The sequence below is a fragment of the Manacus candei genome, unplaced genomic scaffold (genome assembly GCF_025592945.1).
Source record: "Manacus candei isolate 608988 ecotype Guabito, Panama unplaced genomic scaffold, ASM2559294v1 h1tg000076l, whole genome shotgun sequence".
Lineage (NCBI taxonomy): Eukaryota > Metazoa > Chordata > Aves > Passeriformes > Pipridae > Manacus > Manacus candei.
Genome location: NW_026138124.1, coordinates 11,843,883 through 11,863,640, shown reverse-complemented (window position 1 = coordinate 11,863,640; position 19,758 = coordinate 11,843,883). Strand labels below are relative to the sequence as shown.

Here is a 19,758-nt window from a genome sequence, read left to right as displayed (position 1 = left end):
TGATACTTGTCCTGCAGTGCTGGAAGGGGCTGTAAGTGAGCTCCAGTCACAAAGCAGTTGTCCTTGCATTGCCCATTGTAGGTAATGTATTTACTCAGGGCATTGGAACAGGACACCATGCATGCTTGACACTGAAAAAAGCCTGTTTGTGCCTGTTATGCTGGAGAGTTTGTACAAGATTAATTCTGAAAAACTAATTGTGTTTCTTAGATTCTTATAATCCTTTACTCTGAAATGAATGAGACAGTTTGCAGGGTATGCCACCTGATTTGGTCCAACCCAAACATCTTCAGAGATGCAAACTTCAGTTATCACTTAGCTGAGGAAAGAGAAGGAACCATTGATATTCAGGTCTGAAGACACTTACAGTGGTGTCCAAATCTCTGCTTTGCAGTGATTCACTACAGCGTGTACCCTCCTGGATCTTACTGGAGCAACACCAAGCTACAGTGGAAGCTAATGCAGAAACAAGTGGTCCATGGTGTTACACAGGAAACAACCCATGCCAGAGAGGAGACAGTTCTAGGAAGTTTTTATTTGCCAGGCTCTAATTCTGCAACCCATCCATTTAAATTAAATACAAATCAATCACAGGATGTCAAAAAGTGTCTCAAAAAGAAACCTTTGCTATTAACAGTATACAGAGAGGTGACACATCAAATATATCCCAGTTACAATAAACCCAACACTCTATTACCACACATGTACGCTTCCCCTGGCCCAGCACTCCTGACACTAAATCACCCTGTGTGACTGTTGATGAAAATAGCATTTGCTTCCTACTTGCCCAGCAACAGAGGGAAGCTGGGGTGAGGGCAACTTTCAGAACGTTCCTTTCTGCAAACAGGACAGGGAAGTGTCCGTCCTACAACTTTTAGCTGGAACTGGTTTTAGAGGAGTTTGGGTCTGCATGAACTGAAATAGCCAAGCTTAGTGTCACCCACCTATGCAAGCTCCTCTGTATCTTACTTGCAATAGAGCAGAGTAAGCACCATGGAGTACCTGGCAGCAGTTATATGTTCTCACACTGTGAAGTCAATCAGAAGGCAGAAAAAGTCCCTTTCTCAATCATGTTTAGATACCTGCAAATTAGCATTGAGTGGTGACTGCTAAAGCACAGAAGGTGCTCAACTGTTCCTGGTTTCACTTTCTTCAAGCAAATACTGTGATAAGTTTCAGGTGGTGACAAACATCAGTGACCAAGCCACTTCTTGGCCCTAGAACTATCCTCTTCCTTAGATACACTCTGCAAGTGGAACTGTGTTTATCCACATGCTCCACCATTCCCTGGAAGAGGTATGAGACTGCACCACATGCAGCCAGACAGGGAGCTACTGGAGGCACCCAGGAACAACAGTCAGTGGAGAATTTATGGTGCTTAGCACCTTGAAAGAGCACAGAAGATAAAGGCAGAAAAATCAATTGCTGAAGCAGTTTTCTGCTTAGAAAAGCACCTGGACATTTTGTGGATAAATACTTTCGTCAATTTTAGATAAAAATGTGAATATTTTTCCAGTTCCATAAAGAACATTCACATTCATAAGAAAACTATTTAAATATCCTACACACACTACTATGCTACATGCCAGATCTTCCGGACAGAATTCTATAATTCTACAGTTTGTACCTTGCACCCCTTATCATGAGGTGGGAAACCACCGTGGGTGCAGAATTTGACCCTTATGTCCTCACACCACCTTGGTGAGGTAGATAGGTTCCATGACATCTTCTTCAGGAGGGGAAATAGGCAAAAAGAGGTGAACTGACTTGCATGGGGCTGCACAGAAAGTCTGGGAGCAGAACTCAGGTCACAGCCACAGATCTCTCCGCTATAAGACACTGCCTTACCTCCCACCCACCTCCATCTCCAGGGCTGAACGAAAAGCATCCACGTACCACTGACAAAATACACCCAGCACAATAACAATCATTCTGTAGGTTACTTCAGTTCCATAAATGGCATAAAGAGGTGCTACAAAACACTTTCCTCCCAAGATATGAATTCCAAAGTACACAAAACAACTCCCATCGCTGTCAGCCAGCACAAGCCTTAACATCTGGTCCCTACATTTTTACCAGGTCATCAATTAGAGCCTTTCTCATGTCTTGACTCCACTCCAAAATTCCAGAGTTAATTAATAAGGCACATCAGGGGCTAATCCAGGAACTTTGGCAATAGGTGTGAAGTCCTGTAGGCCACTGGTCATCTCCAGGTTGGCACTCAGAAAACTCTAGTTGGCATGTGAAAGCACATTTGTGGCTGAGAGAGAGGTAAAGGCTTCTGGCCCTGACAGTACCACAGTGCAAGAAACAGAGAGCCAGCTTTAATGCATCCTTGCCCAAGACATCAGCTGAATCATGACCAGCACAGAATTATGTTATCTCAGCCCTCAATAAAGGTGTCTAAATGCAGTGAGATTTGGGAGTGAAAACAAGGCAAGAGAAAGCATGTTGGATGTTGACTTGGAAGGATCTCACCACATGGCTGAGGCCTAACTCAAACATAACACAGCATAATGCAACATTCCCCTTCTTCCCTAAACAAGTGATCACAGTGATTTCTCTGTACGGTTGCTGACTTGTGAATATAAGAAATAGTCAAGGAATATTCAGCCCCTGCCTGAGTGTAGTGTTCAATGCTAATGATTTACAAGTACATGCCAGTGATATAATAGTTCAAACCATTTGATACAACAGCCTCCCCTCTCTTTATAGAAAGTTCAATAAATTCTAATTCTTGACCTTGATTGGAGGTACAATGGATCACGTGATCATACTTATGATCTAGACACATGTTCCTTAGGGTTGTGTAGCTGAGCAACACTTTTGGCTCCAGCACGACTGGAGTAAGTTTGAGTTGGGTCAAGCCTGAACTGAGGTGTAACTGCTGGAAGGCAGCAAACACCTGACACTGGATCTGAAGTGGTGATGAGACTCTATACAGGACTTCGGGCAATAGGGAGTAGTATTAAGGGTGCTTTCCTTGTTTAACGCACGAATTCTTCACTGTTCACTGGTTCATTGTGCTGTTTGCCCAGGCTGGGAATGTGTCCAGCTCAAACATAGGTCTTCCCCATGTGTTGATGGCCAGTGTGACACAGAAGACTCCAATGATGTTCATCACTATTCCAGATCTAACCTGTGAGGACAAAAGTCCAAACCAACAACAATAATCAAATATCAGCACAGCAAGTCCAAACCAGCAACACCTAAACACCAGCACAGTAAACTGCAGCAAGGTCTGTTTGTACATACACAAAAAGATGGTCAAATAAATCACAGAAGTAGCCATTTTACCCACTGCCTTATGCTCTTGCTTAGGTGGATATACCAGGGAACACACTGTGCAAAGCCTTTGAACACTGCTATCTATATAACAGTCTAGGAGCTTTAAGGTATGTACAACAAGCTGTTCTTATTAGTTAGAGAACAGCTTCTGCTGTCTTCAAGTCTCCAGTTAGAAAACCAATAATGTTTGGGTGTTCCACCCAGAACCTGCCCTGTGTGGTCTGGCAGGCAATCAGAGGACCAGAGCTGAGGGTTCCTGATTGCTGCCTTCTGCTTTGAGCTCCAGTGGAGACAAAGCCTCAGACACTCTGTCCAAAGCCCCAGAACACTACAGAGCACCGCCTGCACTTTAACCCTTCAGGTTTCAGAGACTTATGACTTGTCAGTTTTTCATTTTATTTGGGCTGCACTGTATGTCTGCCAAAGCCTGTGAGAAGAGTACTGTTACTTCAGAGATGCAAATCTTTATCACAATATTAGCACTGCAGAAGAGAAGGGCATAGGGTGGTAGTTACAGCCCATAAGAGCTTTCAGTACTTTGGAAATACTTGGCAAAGAAAATGAAACTCTCACCAGATTTTAGGATAAAGGCAGTGGAGAGTGTCAGATAAAAGACCAGGCAATTATCATCTTACCATATCCAAAACACGGATCTGGCCATAGGAAAACACTATTGCATTTGGTGGTGTTGCAACAGGTAGCATGAAGGCAAAGGAAGCACTGAGAGTACCAGGCAGCATAACATACAAAGGGTGGATCTTGACAGATGTAGCCTGCAAAGAAATTGAGAGAATATCACACTGGAAGTCTTTCAAAAGAAAAGCGTAAAGGATCAGTCGATCCCAGACCATCGAGACACACAGGTTCATTTTGTTTCCTGGCATTACATCACCAGAGTAACTTACAAACATTTTATTCTGAAATCCACATGTGCTTAAAGATAACTTTGCTGTTGTTTCCTGTCCCATAATACTGAAAAACAAGGTTTGATACTTTCTTGTTGTTTGTTTTGCTCTATGGTATAATTTGGAGTTCTGGTCAAATATATCCAACAATCTTTTCTTTGACCTCGAACAACCCTTTTGCCAGGGAACAGAGGGATTGGATTATAATTACTAGGCACATGGAGTTACACTCTTAGACTTTACATAAACTCTGTGGGACTCAGAATTTAGGTGCCAATTCAAGTCACTAATAGTTCAGTACCTTGACTGGGGTTATTTTATTGTGATGAAATGGTCTAGAATAAAGTGCTTGTACTTTCCAAATTAAAGAACAAAGTAATCTATTTTTTCCTTTATGCTATAGTTTGAATTCTACTCAGAAAAGGCAGTGAAACTTACCAAGTTTTCCTGTGTAAGTTTTAAAATTGTTCTGTCTTCCTATGGGAAATGACACATTTCTCATAATCAGGCCTGCCACTTTGTGTATTTTAGCACAAAAACGTGAAGATGAATCATTCAAAGGCATGATCAGAAAGTGCTGGATTTTGTTTTGGTTTGGGTTTTGTGTGTGTGTGTTCTGCAGTTCTAAGTTGATGGGTCAAATGCAAAATGACCAGAAGTAACTGCTGTTTGCTGATCTGTATTGAAAAAGTGACTCTCACTTCATGATCTGGCTTCCTTTCCAGTGAGAAAACACCGAAGAAACATCCAAGACAATAAATATAACATTGCTTTGCCACCCAGACTGTCAGGTTAACTCTGATCTCCCATCTGACAGGGTAACAGGATGGAAGTAATCTTACCATGGATGAAAAGACAGGCAGGAAGAGAGTGGCCGTGGCGACGTTGCTGGTGCACTCGGTGAAGACAGCGATAATCAGCGAGAGCACTGTTGCAATGGCCCATGGGGGGATAGATCCCAGAGGAGTCATTTGACGACCCAGCCACGCTGAGAGACCAGAGTTCTGACAAGAAAAAAAAGGGGATTTCAGTGAGGCTGAGAACCCCTGACTCACAAACAGGGAAGTCATGTTATGTGCGACACTCCTATAAAATAATGCAAAATGAGTCCTGAATTACATAATACAGGAAAGTACAATGATCTGTCATGAACACTAGAAGAAATTCTTTGTCAGCTAGACATAATACCGAATCCCATTATTCTGATTCTTCTGGAAGCCAAGAAGCTTGCTCACATTTTGGTTATAAAATTATGGGTTTTTTGCTAAACAGAAACAATTATTTCTGAGACTATTGCAAATACTTAATATATGACCCAGAAGCTTCCTAGCATGTTTTTCTATAGCTTCTGAAGATAATGATTCTGTACAAATGCTCTATTGTAGGAACACAGGGAGTAGTTGACTCAAACAGCTTATAAAACCTCTGACTTGATGGCTTCTAATGCTGCTGAGATTTAGTAATTTATGTGTGATGTATGTAGATGAATGTAAGGCTCTAGAGCTTTCATGTGCCCCCTGGTTTAAACCTAATTAGCCACAAAACTTAGACGTGAACATTAATTTCCCCAAAGCATGGCACTGCTGATAGCTAAGGCTTGCTTTGATTTAGATGCATTTTAGCAGTGATGAAGGGAACAATACGGTTCACCTCAAGATTCTTTCCTGTTTGGGAATTCAGATGCCTTTTCTGTGAATTTATGAATACAGGATCAAAGCATGAGCTTATGGAATGAAGCCTGGCAATAGCCACTGACAAGAAGTTCAAGAAACCCCACTGTACAGAGTTTTGGGAGATACCTACCACAATGATTTTCTTTCTGACCACTTCAGTAGTAGTTTCGGTTTAAGTCTGAAGATATATAACTTTTGAACAAACCTCAAATGGGTCTGAAAATCTTACAAGTGTTATCTATACTTCTGTTTTTCTAGCCAGGGCTGGGATTGGGATGATTACAGAAATAAGAAAGGATGCTTTTCTGGACATCCAGCCAATGAAGACCCCAAACTACTCGGCAGCCTCCAAGAGGTAAAATAAAGAAACTTGATCAGAGCAGAAAAATTCACGAAAAAGAGTCACAAACATTCACCTCTCCTCACAGTTTTTGGTAATTAAGATCTGCCTTCAGATCTGAACATCTCTACTGGGTTTGGCTTTGGGTGCATGCCCAGTAATACAGGACTAGATAACAAACCAGGGAAGTTCGCCTTTGAGTCAGAGAAAAACAGAAGTCAGGACATACTGCACTTGCATCAGCCAAAGCAAAACCTCCTCCCAGCAGCAGCACAATGCTCCAGGGCATCTTCCTCTGAACCACATTCCAGTCTAGCAGCGGGGCTGATAAAAATGGCTTTTTTATATCTGAAGTGAGAAATGAAAAGTAGAACATTTTTTAGGAGTGTGAAGACACTTTGTCTCCTGTTCTATAAGATACCAGTGGGCAGATGCACATTACTGAGAAACCTGCACAGGGTGAGGGTAACACACACGAGCAGGGGCCCTCACTTGCCAACAAGTGAGGGAGGTGAGCTGCTCTAAGAACTGCATGCAAACCCAGTGCAGGTTTCTGCCTCCTTAACCGAACTGGCCAGTTGTTTCACAATGTTGCAATCCCTCTTTTAAATACCTTCTTCAGTCTGTTCAGGGTCAGACATGCTTGAATTCCATGCTATGAATTTGGGCTTATGAGCAGGAAGGATAAACAGTAGCAGGGCGATAAATACAGCAGGAGCAGAATCAGTGATGTACCTAACAAAGAAAAGAGAATACAGCTTAGAAAATGGACATCTTTCTCTTAGAAGAGGGCTGCCTTCCAGCATCCCAGTCACTGGTCTTTGCCATCCTGTTTGGGGCTGGCACTTGAGCAAAACAGGTCATTAGCCCATATCTGAGGGTCTCTCAGACCTGCCAGAATGTAAACACAGTAATAAAAGAAATGAGCTACAATACACATTAATAACCAGAGTCCCAGATGAAAATGGCTCCTTGAGCAGGGTTCCTTCTCTGTGCTGAAGCCAAGATTCAACAGCTGTATCTCAAGAGACAGACATGTAAAGAAATGGCCTGAATGACAGGTCCAACATGCATTTGATGTCCTTAACATGCCACACAATGCAAAGAAGTCAAAGCACAAAATCAATTTTCCAGTGAGTTCTAAGGTATTGGTTAGAGGTGATATTGCCACCACAGCTGACTGAAGCTCATGCAAAACAAAATACCAAGGTGTATGTCAGTATGACTGAGACCAGCATTACAGAATTTTCTCTTCCTTTAAAAGGTTCAGCTTGCTCCATCTCCCAGTCTCCAGCCTTCACTGCAGTACAAACTGTCAAACCATAGATCAATTAATCTTATTCACAACCAAGAGGGTAAAGGATGGAAAGAAACGTAAAAACTTACTTTTCTCCTTCTGGGAAGAGCCTAGTTGCCCAGCCTTTTACAAAGCCTGGGTGTCTGGAAAACCACAAGAGCACCAGCAATACAAACATGAAGAGGACATTGAATTCAGCGTAAGAGATAGGGCCTAACTTCTTCATTTCTGCCTTCAGCACACTGTATGCAGCTTTTTCTTTGGCAGTTCTCTCTGTCCCACAGCCCCAGCTTTTTTTAAAGCTTTAAGAAAAACGGAGAAGAAGATACTGTAAGTATTAGCATACTAGAGGGATTTAACATGCTTGCCACGCTGAAGCTGTCACTCTTGGGGACAGACACAGACTACAGCAGAGGCCACAAAGAAAGAAATTACAACAGTGTCAAAGTATTTTGTGGGGACATGCCAGTTCTCACAGAAGAATGAGGTCAATGAATGGATGCCAGTCTCTATCCAATTTGGAGTAACCTAGGATGAAAAACTCAGGTTTGAATCAACAGTTGCAAACCAGCTATGCCAACTCTCCCAGGGCTGAAATTCACAGGTGTGAGATGAAAAAACAAAAAGACAATTCTGAAGATTAAGAATGTATAAAGCTTTTGCCTTAGTACACCTCCCATGAACACAAAACGTTTTCCAGACCTCATAATTTGCTGTAAAAGGGAACTGCTCTGTGCTACAAAATTAATAACTTGTCAGTGCGTTTGTTTCACTGATCTGCACTAGCTTCCTGAGGGGTTTAGACACTACCATGTAGGCAAATACTTACTTGAGTCCCATGAAGGAGCACTGTAGCCAAAGCCAAGCTAGCACCAACATCAGAACCATGTTTGGGAATGCAAATCCAAACCAGGAAGCAAAATTCACAACATCATTATTGTTGGGATATAACCTGAAATGAAAAGTGTTTTCTCTATGAATGTCAAAAAACATAATCTACTCTCCCTTTAATGATCCTCAGTTTTCCCTGTGTTGTACTTTGATGCATATAGGAGCTCATGCTGATATTTTAGGTCTCAGTAAGATAAGTGTGACTGAAAGATCTCCTATACATTCTAGGTACCTTCCACTTCCAAAATGCCTGCTTATTTATTCCAAGACAGGATGTTCTTTCTTCCTCCCAATCCATTGTAATAAGAGAGCAAGAAATGTCTTTCCTGAAAATTAATTTCCTGAAATTAATACCTGAACTTCTGTTCCCTTCAATAGAAGACAAAGTGCTAGTTGCCCTGAAAAAATGAAACCAGTGTTTCAAGAACACTAACTTTTGCTCTTCCCTGTGTCTGCTAATAACAATCAGAGGGAGAACATCAATAGCAAACTTCCAGCTGGGTGTTAAAAGCAACAGATAATTCAGTAGCTGAGGCTGAAGTACTTGCAATAGAAGAAAGCAGTGTTGAGGGTCTGATGTGGAGTTCACAAAATTTCCACTGCAGATTAGTTTCCATGTAAATCAGTTCCCAAACTCAGTTTAGCAATGAGAGTACAACATAACTGTACTGTTTCCACAACCACAGCATAGAGGAACAATACTGTAGGAGAGGCTAAGCTACTTTTGGCTCTCTTCGGTGCACTTACGAGTAATCTACATTCTCCTGATGCTCTTCACTGCAGTTCCTCTTCTGATGTTCTGTATTTCAGTTGAAAAAGAGAATGCAGAAGAACCAATATCTCATAATCAACCAGTTGTCTGTCAATTGCCAACAAGTATTTACAATTTTCTCAAAGACCTATAATTCCATCTCATAGCTACCTTTTAAAAGATGTTGAAGCAAATAAATAAGATCCAACACTTCATACACATTTCTCACTCTCAGTTCCTCAACTTAATCCTTAAAGTTTACAACTGAAATTGCTACCTCAGACCAGTCAGTTGGTCACAGAAACAGTATGACAGTATAACTAAAAGAAGCAGCAAGAATGACTTACTGATTCATCTGGCCTTTCAGTACCATGTTCGGTCCTGTTCCAGTGAGTGTTGCAGTTCCTCCGATGCTGGCAGCATAGCACACACAAAGTGTCATTCCCTTGCATATACGCTTCCGCATTTTCTTTTCCTCAGAAGACCTGGGGTCATCAGGGACTTGTCCATTGCTTACGACTAGACACAAAGAACACAACTTGCCTGAGGTAAAGTTAGGGAGGCAGAGAATTCAGAATAGGGTCTGCGGGCTCAGTGCTTCCAGTTTGTATATGTTATTTATTTTAATTAAAGAAACCACAGATATGTCACTAAATACTTCGGATTCATGTTCATGAGCAGCTAAAGAGAGAGGCTGGCAGCCTGGATCTACGTGATCCAAGGATGCTATTGTCCACTTCAGTGCTACGGTTCCTCAGCAGTAATTTCCTGTTTCACAGAGAGGCTTACAACCAGCCAGATATTGTAGTCACTGGAACCATTTCCAATCCCCCAGTAAGAATCCATCTGGCTTTAACAGTTATGAATATGGGCAGGGAAAAAAACCACTGAAAACCAAATTCTTGCTTGGCATTAACTTAATCAATATGTCACATCAGTTTACAGTAACAGTGAAACTGTGCTGCTGTGTCCATTGTTCTGTAATCTTGAAGTCTGACTGGACTAATGGAGCAGGACAAAGAATTTATGGCAATTACAACCAATTCAACAATACCAAAGGGTATTTTTTGCACACACTTATTACCTTCACTACACTTGAGATCTGGTCTTTAATCACATTTAATAATACAGCCCTCTGTAACAGCACAGCAGACCAGTGAAATGAGAGGGACTGAGTTTGTGCACATGGTTCAAATCAAATGAAATCTACTGCAGAACCATGGCATTGGCAGAGGACCTTGAGGAAACAAGCATCAGGGGTAAGATCATACTTTAAAGTGCTCCAAAGAGCAGTTGGTCTACTGTGAGTCAAATTACACCAGCTACTCTTTTCCATGTGGTTTTTAAAGTAGTCCTCTTTCTTCTCCCCACCTCCACATACAGTCTGGTCAATAAAGAGATATTTATTACCCTAGAATCAAAATAGGCTGTGTTTACATATTTTTTTTTCAAATATTCCTACATGTGGCTTGGAAGCTGAATCCCCACTGATAATCACAATATTTAGAAAGTGGGATTCTGGGGGTTTGGATGGTTATTTCCCACAGGATATGTTTTTCACTTCCCTGATCTGACAGTTAAGTCTAGGGAAATTCTGGGAGAATGACTCCACCTCGAAGGAAAGAACATAACAATCTGTCTGGGATCTAGCACTAGTATAACAAAATGGTAGCCACCGAAATTGAAGCTATTCTGTAAAACCTAAATGTCATGTATTAGGGGTTTTCAGTCAGGTTACCATCCTCTTCCCTTGGAAAAGGTACCAAGCACTCCTTCTAGGCTCAGCAACTGTGAGTGTAGTAAGTTCAGTAGCATCAGCTCATTGGTGAGCAGGCCCTTACCACACACTGCAGCAGGATCTGATGTGCTCTTTTCCTCCAGCTCGATCACTGTATTTGTTTGCCCAATTGCTTGTTCCATCATGGTCACATCATACTCTGTGTTGTCCATTTGATCCAGGACAGCCTGGACAATGGGAACCATCATGGCAGTGGTGGCTGTGTTACTTATCCACATGGACAGGAAGGCAGTGACTATCATAAATCCCAGCATGAGGCTGAAAAGAGAGAAATAGGCAGAAGAGAAAGGAGGAAAGCAGACAGACACTGCTTGGCTTTGTAGTCACTGTAATTTGGAGAGCAGAGCCCAAATGGGGATGTGTGTAGTATCCAATAATAGAGAATAGGACCAGATTCCCTTCAAGGACAGCTCTGCCACCTTCACTGAAGGAATCCCAGTGAATGATTCAGACTGTCATAATTTTGTCCCCGGTAGCAAGCCTCGACAATTTAGTCAGATACTGGTTTTGGCTTAAGGACGAATAAACTGTTCCTGTTGCTAGACTTCACCTCTGGAAACTGTGCAAGTGCAGCTAAAGAGATTCTTGAAGGATCCTTCCTCTGCTGACGGTTAAACACCACCCCTAGGCCTCTGCTAAATTGACAAGAGGCAAAAAAAGAAGCAATTTAATACTCTTACAGTGCAGGTTTCACCCCAAGAATCAGAAGGACCCTCAGTGCAATCCTTTTGTGAAGATTCCACTGTTCAACAGAAATTGCAACAATCAGCCCTCCAACGAAGAGCATGTTTGTGTCATTGAGGTACTGCAAGCACACCTGAAAGACAGAAAAGGTAAGTCAGGGGCCCAAATGTTGCCTCTTGCTTGCTTCACTAGTACATTTTGCCTTCCACCCTCTCAAAGCCACGGACTAGACCAGGCCCCATCCAACACTGGTAGAAGATGCAGCTGCAACCTCAGAGCTCCCTGCAGTTTCCTGAACCCTTAATCCCCTGTGTAAATGCTGAACTGTCTGTGTAGAGGCTCTTTGTGCATCATTGTACAAAAGCACAACAGTTTCCTAAAACACTGTTAGGGTCTCAAGGTGTGGTGTAGGTGCTGGAAACACTGAGCTCCAAAACGGGTTTCTCAGCACGTTTAGCAACCATACCTGCCTTTACCAGCTTCTTGGCCAGTAGTGACCTGGGCTACAGAACTTGGAAACAGCCCAGGATGAGCTGAGGACACAGCATACCTGCTGGCACCACACTGTCTATCCTGTCAGAAGTTTGTCCCGTGCATTTTGAGATCTCCCAGAGGATCTATCTGTCCACACTGCTCTCTCATGGGACGGGATACGAACACATAAACTGCTGGCACTAGTGGGATGCCCTCCAGCAGGATCCATGCCCAAAATAGACCCTCCCCTCTACCAACTCAAGCACCCCACTCTTAACATTTTGGGCAAATGTGTATTTAGTTCAGCATCTTCCTACACAAGAACCCTGAACACTAATACAGACTTGTTGGCTAAATATTGATGAGAGATCAGAGCACTGGATTTCCCTGTATCAGAGCTGTATTTAGTGAGTTCCTTACTGATTTAGAGCTCTGAACTCCAAGCAGAGGGAAAAATACCACTGGCATGAGGGAAGTGACAGCCAGGGGGATCACTTCAGTGCACCAATACACAGCCATGATGATGATGATATATGCACATTTGGCCTCCTGAAACATAACAGAAGACACATTTAAGCATAGAAAACCATTTTTAAAGATAAGAAACATACTGGTAGCTCTTAAAAAGGGCTCACACACTACATTGTCTGCAGCTTAACAAGTTATGCTGAATGAGGATTTAAACTTGTGCTTTTAAACCGCATTCTGAAGTCACTTGTATAAAAAGATCTTTTTGACAAAGAAGACATAGTGTTTGTTTTAATCCATCCACACAAAATAAATGGTGTGAGAAAAACAAACCTTCCACAACTAGGTAAGTGCATAGTTTGCCATGTGCAATTACCTCCTGGCAGTTTAGGTCAGCAGATTTCACTTCTAGGAGCCAAGAACAGCAATAGTGAGTTAAATATTTTTAAATGGTTGGCCAAATTTCCCATTGTGGATGATTACCTTGCCTGAAATTCACAAGTCTTTGAGGTGTGTCCATGTTCTTATTTTTTTTAAGTAACTCAAAATAAAAGTTTGGGGTTTTTTTGGTAACTAAGTACATTACAGGTATTTAATTACTTTCCTAAATCATACTGTGCTTACCTGCTAAGGGGATTCCCTAGATTAGAATTGTTGCAACCTGTCTTTTTGGACTGTTGATCAGGCATTTCTGTAGCGCAGCCTTCCTTGGTTTGTACTCTCAAAATTGTTGGGAGAAGCAAGCATTCATTAGCTAACAGTGAACTGTTTGAAAGGTGAAGTCAGTGTTCTGTAGTCCAGTATTTGCTCATATTTACAGCATGTGTTTATAGGGTTTTATTCTAATACAACAAATGAGACTTTATTGCTAAAATAAATGGTGTGACAGTGACATTTAAAAACTACTGTCAGGTGATATTTATAAATAGGTCTGCGTTTTCCTTCATTTTGTTGAGAAGTTTAAGAACCAGAAAACAGCCTTCGTAAGAAATTTGATTTTTTTCTGTCAGGTTTCCAGGAGATTACTTACAGCACAAAAAAAAGAAAAAGTTTTGAAAAAAAAATTATTCAGAAACTAAAAGATATCAGATAGATCCCAAGGAAGTCTCTTCCCTTTATATATACAAGGTGAGCTCATGATACAATTCATGCTGTACCACAATAACTCAGGGCTAGAACTGACTGTGGGTAATCTGTTGCCAAAATGAAAGACAGATAAACAACTGTAAGTGAATAAAATTCACAACAGAGAAGGAACATTGGTCTTAGAGAGTAAATAATTTATGTGAAGTTCAAAAATACAACCATGCTTATAAATTAACTCCAACAACCACGGCCAATTCAAACAACCAAACGTTTGGAATTAAATATATGTTTGTATTTATGCCTATGTCTGCCTATGATTTATCAGAATAGTCACAGAATGTTTCTTTGGTGTTTTGTGTCAACTGTACAGTGACCTGCCTTCTCGCTGAGAGATCAAAAGGCAGTCAGTGACAGAATGTTACTCCCCTGTTATGAAATACTGTCATTTCTCAGATTAGACTGGTAACACAATATGCCTACGAATACTTGAAGGCAGGGCTGATATTACTTAGACAGGTAACCAAAGGGATGGCAATTTGGTTTATGAACACACATGAAATTTTCCTGTACTTTAAAACAGAGAGCAATACAAGTCACTCAGAAAGGCTATTTTGAGCATTAGAATAGCCTACAAAGCTCTAGTAGGCTAAAATACTGCAGAGCTTTCACATTTGGTCAAGAAGGCTACAGGATACTAAAGTTCAAACTCTTCACTGGGTTATTTCAATGTTATGCTGGTATAACTCCACTGAACGCAAAGGAGTTGTGCTATTGCCATCCCTGGTGTAAGAAGGATGTGAATTGGAGAATACGGCATTTGAAACCCTCATCAGTGCATACACACAACTGCACCAGGATGCAGAATGCCACCAAGCAAAACGGGCAGAGTACCAACGCCTCAGCAGAGCTGGGGAACGCACTCCTGTCCTTCATCCCACTGCCACTGCTTCGAGAGAATACAAGACACAGTTCCAAACGCGCCGGCCACTTACACATGGATTTGTCTTGGCCCAAAATGAATTGCATCTAATTGCACTAATGGGTTGGGTCCGTGGGAGCCCCTGGGAGCAGCGCCAGGCGCCGAGGGCAGAGTGGGATCTCCTGGGGGGCAGCAGGGCAGGGACCCCTCAGGCACTTACCCGCGTGGACACAGCGAGCGGCAGCGGCAGCAGCAGCAGCGGCGTGAGGAGGAGGATGGCGAAGGAGCGGTACCGCAGCAGGGGCCGCAGGCACGTCGGGGCCATGTTCTGTGGGGTGACACGGTCAGGACGGCAGCGGGAGCAGCGCCCGCCGCCGCCGCCTTAAGTACGGGGCGGGAGGGCCGGGAGGGACACGGCGGGGGGCCACACGTCCCGCCCGCCCCGCCGGGGGCGGCCCCGGGCAACGCCGCGGGCACGGCCTGGCAGCGAACGAGCCGCCCCGAGCGCCCCGGCCCCGCTCCGAGCCGCCCTCCCTGCCCGGGGCCCCGGGTCACGGCGCGGGATCGGTCCCGGACCCCCTCCCTTACGGCCACCTCCGTGCGGGGCTTCTGCAGCCCCTCCATGCCAAGGAAAGCTGCTCAATGGCTGTGTATCAGCTACCACACCAGTCGGGAGAATGTTTTAAGAACGATCTCCCTGCTCACAGCGCCCACAGAAAGGTGTCAGCAAGCACGGATTCACACATCGTGTGCAGGGACCGAAGTGCTGACACTGGACGTTCGGGAGGTGCTGGTGGCGCTATGGGAGGATCGTCCCTCGATCGTTCACACAGTGGTGAGGAAGGACTGAGCTCCTTTAGGGAAACTGAGAGTTAAAACCGCATTGGAGGTCTCCCCAAAACAAAGGTCTGTGCAGGCATGCATGGCTGTGTTTCGTTATTATTTTGTGAGGCACTGTGCGTCTGGATGTGGGTTAAAAATAACCCAGAAAGGTTAACTTGAAAGGTTGTTTTTAATGTTGTTGAATTCAGTGACTTCATCTACAGTGCAGCCTCGGAAACTGAAGGGATGGCCCTACTGACAGGTTGGCCAGTGCTATCGTGAAGGCAGAAAGGAACAACTGGAGGGACTGGAAACTAGACTAAGGACAAACAAAGTGTTGATATTTTAGGCTCTGCTTCTGGGATGTCAACAGCCACCTGAAACTGAAGTTAGCATAAATCATATCTCAACAATTTGATCCACAGTCTCTTCATACAGTCTTACCAAGCAGTTATCACTGAAATAAAGAATTTCAGATTCCACAGCAAGTAATGAGGGAGCTCTGACTACAGCTTGCACTATTTGTCCTCTGCTGACCAGAGGAGCTTGAGTGACAGAAGTTCAAAACAAGACACTCCAATGTTACTGTTCATTTATAAAAGCAGTGAATGCCCACTAAGGAAAACAGTAGCCAACCGGATCTGGACAGATTCCAAATCTTCAAACCTTTTGCAGCAGTCCCTTTGGGTAACTTACCAACACAGAGGAAACTTCACACCAGTGCAAAGTCTAGCAGAAAGTGGGGAATCAGCCAAAACTTGCATTCCTGTGGCCAATCTCCAATGAAAAAATGGTTCCTAGTCAAAAAAGAAAAAGGACTACAAACACTTAAATAAGAAAATGCAAAATAGTTAGCTCTAAAGGAGTTGTACTAGGGTTCACTCTGATAGACCAGTGCAAATATGATTTGTTGTCTTCTCGTTTCAATACGATGCAGTGCAAAAAAAAAAAGAAAATAAAGGCAACAAATGTGTTGATACCTTTAGATAGAATAATCCTGTGAAAAGAGACTTGCTTGCTGTACCTGGGGATGAGACCAAGGACTCCTGTGGGCAGTTCAATTAGCTAATTCATGCCTCAGTCCTTTTTTGTCAAATACAGAAAAGGGAATCAATATCTTATTGTGCAGAATTATTGCAAACTTGCCTTCAGTGTGCCAGGCAAAGTACTTCCAATAATACGGAACAAATCAGAAAAAGACTTACAGAAAAGAACCAGCATCTGAATAATAGGGAATCACACCGAAAGGTAATGGGTACCCCCTGCTGATGCTCACGGAGCACCACACCAGCAAAGGGTGTACTTTTGGGATGAAGGGAGAGGCATTGGTCCCTGGGTTTCTTATGATCAGCTGACTTAGGACAGGGATAAGAAGATGGTGCAGGCCTCTCAAGAGATTATAGACCAAAAAGGAAGGAGCAAAGAAGGAAAACAGGGAGGTGTCAATCAAGACCAGTAAGTACTTGGCCCTTAGAGATAAATACCCACTTCCCGATGCTTCTGGCAGAGGTGTGTGGTTAATACCAGTTGAAAGAGAGAGAGATATAGGAAAAACACTGAGTTCAGATTTGAAAGATAGCATGCCTAGATTTTCTTTATTTGAGCATTTTTTCTCTGAGATCCAGGTCCTAAACTAAGCAATTGTAATCTTTTCATGAATAAAGACCAGCACTGATGAGCTGCCTTTAGAAACTCTAAATTTAAGGCATTTGATTAAAGCAGAACTGGGGAGAAATCTCAAGTGGGTACATGGAAATGAGCAACTTTTACTTCTTTATTTCTTTGGTAAAGTAGGCTCCTTTTCTAGAGGTTTGCTTCAAGAGGAGAGCAGGTTGGTTTGTTGAAGTGCATGTGGAATATTTCTTCATGAACAACAACAGTGCTGACGGATGAGAAGTCAAATTAGTGCCAACTACAATTCCTGTGGAAGTCTGCTAGGAATTCAGCTAAAACCAATCACAACAGCTGGCTGAGGCAGAGCAGCAAAGACAAGGTCCTGCACTGAACTGAACCTGTAAACCTGAAAGGTAAATTCTGACCTTGATACCACCTTGTTCAAGCCATCCTGCCACTGCACACTTCATATTTAAGATACATCCACCAATATTTTATAAACCACTGGAGGTTTACATGTGTCAATTCATGTTCTACTGTAAGAACCAGGAGAGTGAGAAGTTGACTGAATCCAGATGTTAGAACCACATAATCATGTATTACGGCAAACTGCAACAACACAGGCAGGAAAAAGAATACTGAGTGAGGACAAGAGAGAAGACATCTACATTCAGATAAAGAGGTGGGAAAGTTGTGCAATGTATAATCAAGATGGGTAAAAGAGGGCTTTACAGTATAGGCTGAGACTGGGCATGGCTCTAAGAGATCAGCCTGCACCAGCAGAGAGAAGCATGGAGAAGTATGTTCCATTTGGCAAGTATCCCAGCTGTTCCCCATTTCCCTCAAAATATGCTTACAACTGAGCTGCATTTGGCACTGGCTGGACATGAGTGTGCTACAGGAATGGCAGCTCTTTCACGTAATTTGACGATGAGCTTCCTCTTTACTGTGCCAAGAAGAAGATGGACAAAGCTTTGGCTGTTTGCTTTACAGACAGGTCTGACAGCCAGGCAGAAGGGAGCTGCAGAGAGCCTATGTGCTCGCAAAACATCCAGGAGGAGTTTTAGGTGGTCCAAAGAGCATTCAAATAAAAACCTCCCACAGCCTGAAATTCAGCTCATGCTAATTGAGCACTAACTTCAGGCTTTCAAGAGAAAGGGGTCCTTTCCTCCAGTCAGTACTGCTCTGAATATAGCAGACAGCACTGGCTTTGACAGTGGGTAAAATTAGCTTTTGATTGCAGACACCATTTAGAAGCAGAATATTGTAGCAGCCTTTGGGCCAAATTTTGATACCCTTGTGTTGAACAATGTGCTGCTCTTGTTCTTCTTGGTAGTAAATTTCAAATCAGTTTACAAAGGAACTCAGATCTTTGTGTTACAAAGAGGTTTAGGCGTGGGTGATAACATGAGTTGGAACCAGGAGCTGAATCAGGTCTCTTGTACCTGAAATCCCTTTTCCTGGTTGCTAGACACCACTGCTCCAATTTGCTGTTCTGCTGCCCTAATAAACACAGGTATTTTGAAGCATGCCAAGAACCAAGGGTTAGAGTAACAGAGCCAAGCCCATCTTGTGGCTCACTGACACCAACTTGCCCTGGCCTTCTTGCCATTTCTCAACTGGGGGCTTTGGGGCTTATTCGATTTAACTTGATAAAGAAAGCAGAACATTTTTCTGCTGTTAGCGAGGTGAGTAGGTTCAGTGAAGTGTTCAGTGAGCACCAGAGCCAGCTCGAGAGAATGGGCCACTTATGGCTGGGCACAGGAACAGCTGGGACAGGAACAGCCGCACCTTTCAAGACAGCACATGCCTAGATAAACTTGACAGCATTGTCAAACCATATACAGAGTCTTGCAATCTTCCCTTTTGTACTTCAGATACCAGAGTCAATGATATGAACCACTGTTGAGTTCTACTTGGAAATGGGACACTGCTGAAGACCAGTTAAAAAAGGGTGACCTGCATTTTTTGGGTTATTAGAAAGGGACTAGAAATCAATTCCACTTGGAAGGTAGGAATTCCAGGGTCATCAGTCCAGGTGGAAAAATTGGAAAATAAAGATTTTATTATAGTTTAGTTCATTCCTGAGAAGCTGCTTTTCTGATATATCGCACTCACTACAAGCCAATTTTCCCAGTTACTCCGGTTATTACTGCCAAGGAGGCTTTACAGGCAGCAGCTGGTTCATTTAATTACAGATAGACATATTTTCTGCCTCTAATTCAAATGCTGCCCAAGCACACAAGTACAGTTTGCTTGTTCTAAAGCAGTCCATTTGACCTAGATAACTGCTACTCCTTCTCACAATAAAAATTCTCCTCACATTCTTTTTAAAGTTCTTTCATGTTGCAAGCTCATGTACCCAGAGGTACAGAAGTTTTAACAAAATTAAATTAAACAAGGACTGTAAGACATATCATACTTGATGCTGAGAAACAAAAATTAAAACAACTGACCCTGAGACATTCTAGGACTTAAAAGAAAAAGAACTGTTTCTCCTTAGGCTTTTGAAAATCATTTAAAAAATAACCAGTTCAAAACTTACCTCTGTGTGATGTGTGCCTTGAAAAGATGCCTAGAGAAGGTCTTGTACAGTAATATTATGTACTGGAAGGTTTACACAGAATTTAAATGGATAGAGTTATTGCCGGCATTCAGAGAAAACCACTGTTTCGTTGCTCTCCATTTTCCCTCCAATCAGGCTTTCCCAGCTACTGGCAGTCCACTGTGCTGCTCAGGAGTAGCTTT

The 19,758-nt window shown here is 42.8% G+C and overlaps 1 protein-coding gene across 3 annotated transcripts; it reads right to left on the bottom strand.

Moving 5' to 3' along the window:
* Positions 1–515: 515 nt before the first annotated feature.
* Positions 516–19,701, bottom strand: SLC13A5 (solute carrier family 13 member 5). 3 transcript variants are annotated; one of them, XM_051809240.1, is made up of 14 exons: positions 19,556–19,701; positions 16,093–16,193; positions 14,795–14,902; positions 12,522–12,650; positions 11,624–11,760; positions 10,987–11,201; positions 9,493–9,664; positions 8,333–8,455; positions 7,593–7,805; positions 6,820–6,941; positions 6,436–6,554; positions 5,036–5,197; positions 3,924–4,061; positions 516–3,139 (listed from the first exon to the last, which is right to left on the bottom strand). In XM_051809240.1, the coding sequence occupies exons 3-14, from the start codon at positions 14,897–14,899 to the stop codon at positions 3,011–3,013; spliced, it is 1,764 nt and encodes a 587-aa protein (XP_051665200.1). In that variant the 5' UTR covers positions 14,900–14,902; positions 16,093–16,193; positions 19,556–19,701; the 3' UTR covers positions 516–3,010. The 3 variants fall into 3 exon arrangements, with proteins under 3 accessions (XP_051665200.1, XP_051665202.1, XP_051665201.1); XM_051809242.1 differs by lacking the exons at positions 14,795–14,902; positions 16,093–16,193; positions 19,556–19,701 and adding an exon at positions 18,970–18,990; XM_051809241.1 differs by lacking the exons at positions 6,436–6,554; positions 16,093–16,193; positions 19,556–19,701 and having other exon boundaries at positions 2,993–3,139; positions 14,795–14,998.
* Between the last annotated feature and the right edge of the window lie 57 nt (positions 19,702–19,758).

Coding starts and splice junctions, on each gene's coding strand:
- SLC13A5 (XM_051809240.1), bottom strand. CDS start 14,899: ATGGCCCCGACGTGCCTGCGGCCCCTGCTGCGGTACCGCTCCTTCGCC. Junction 11,761..12,521: donor GAGTTCAGAGCTCTAAATCA/GTAAGGAACTCA, acceptor TCTGTCTTTCAG/GTGTGCTTGCAGTACCTCAA. Junction 6,555..6,819: donor CCCTGAACAGACTGAAGAAG/GTATTTAAAAGA, acceptor TTCTCACTTCAG/ATATAAAAAAGCCATTTTTA.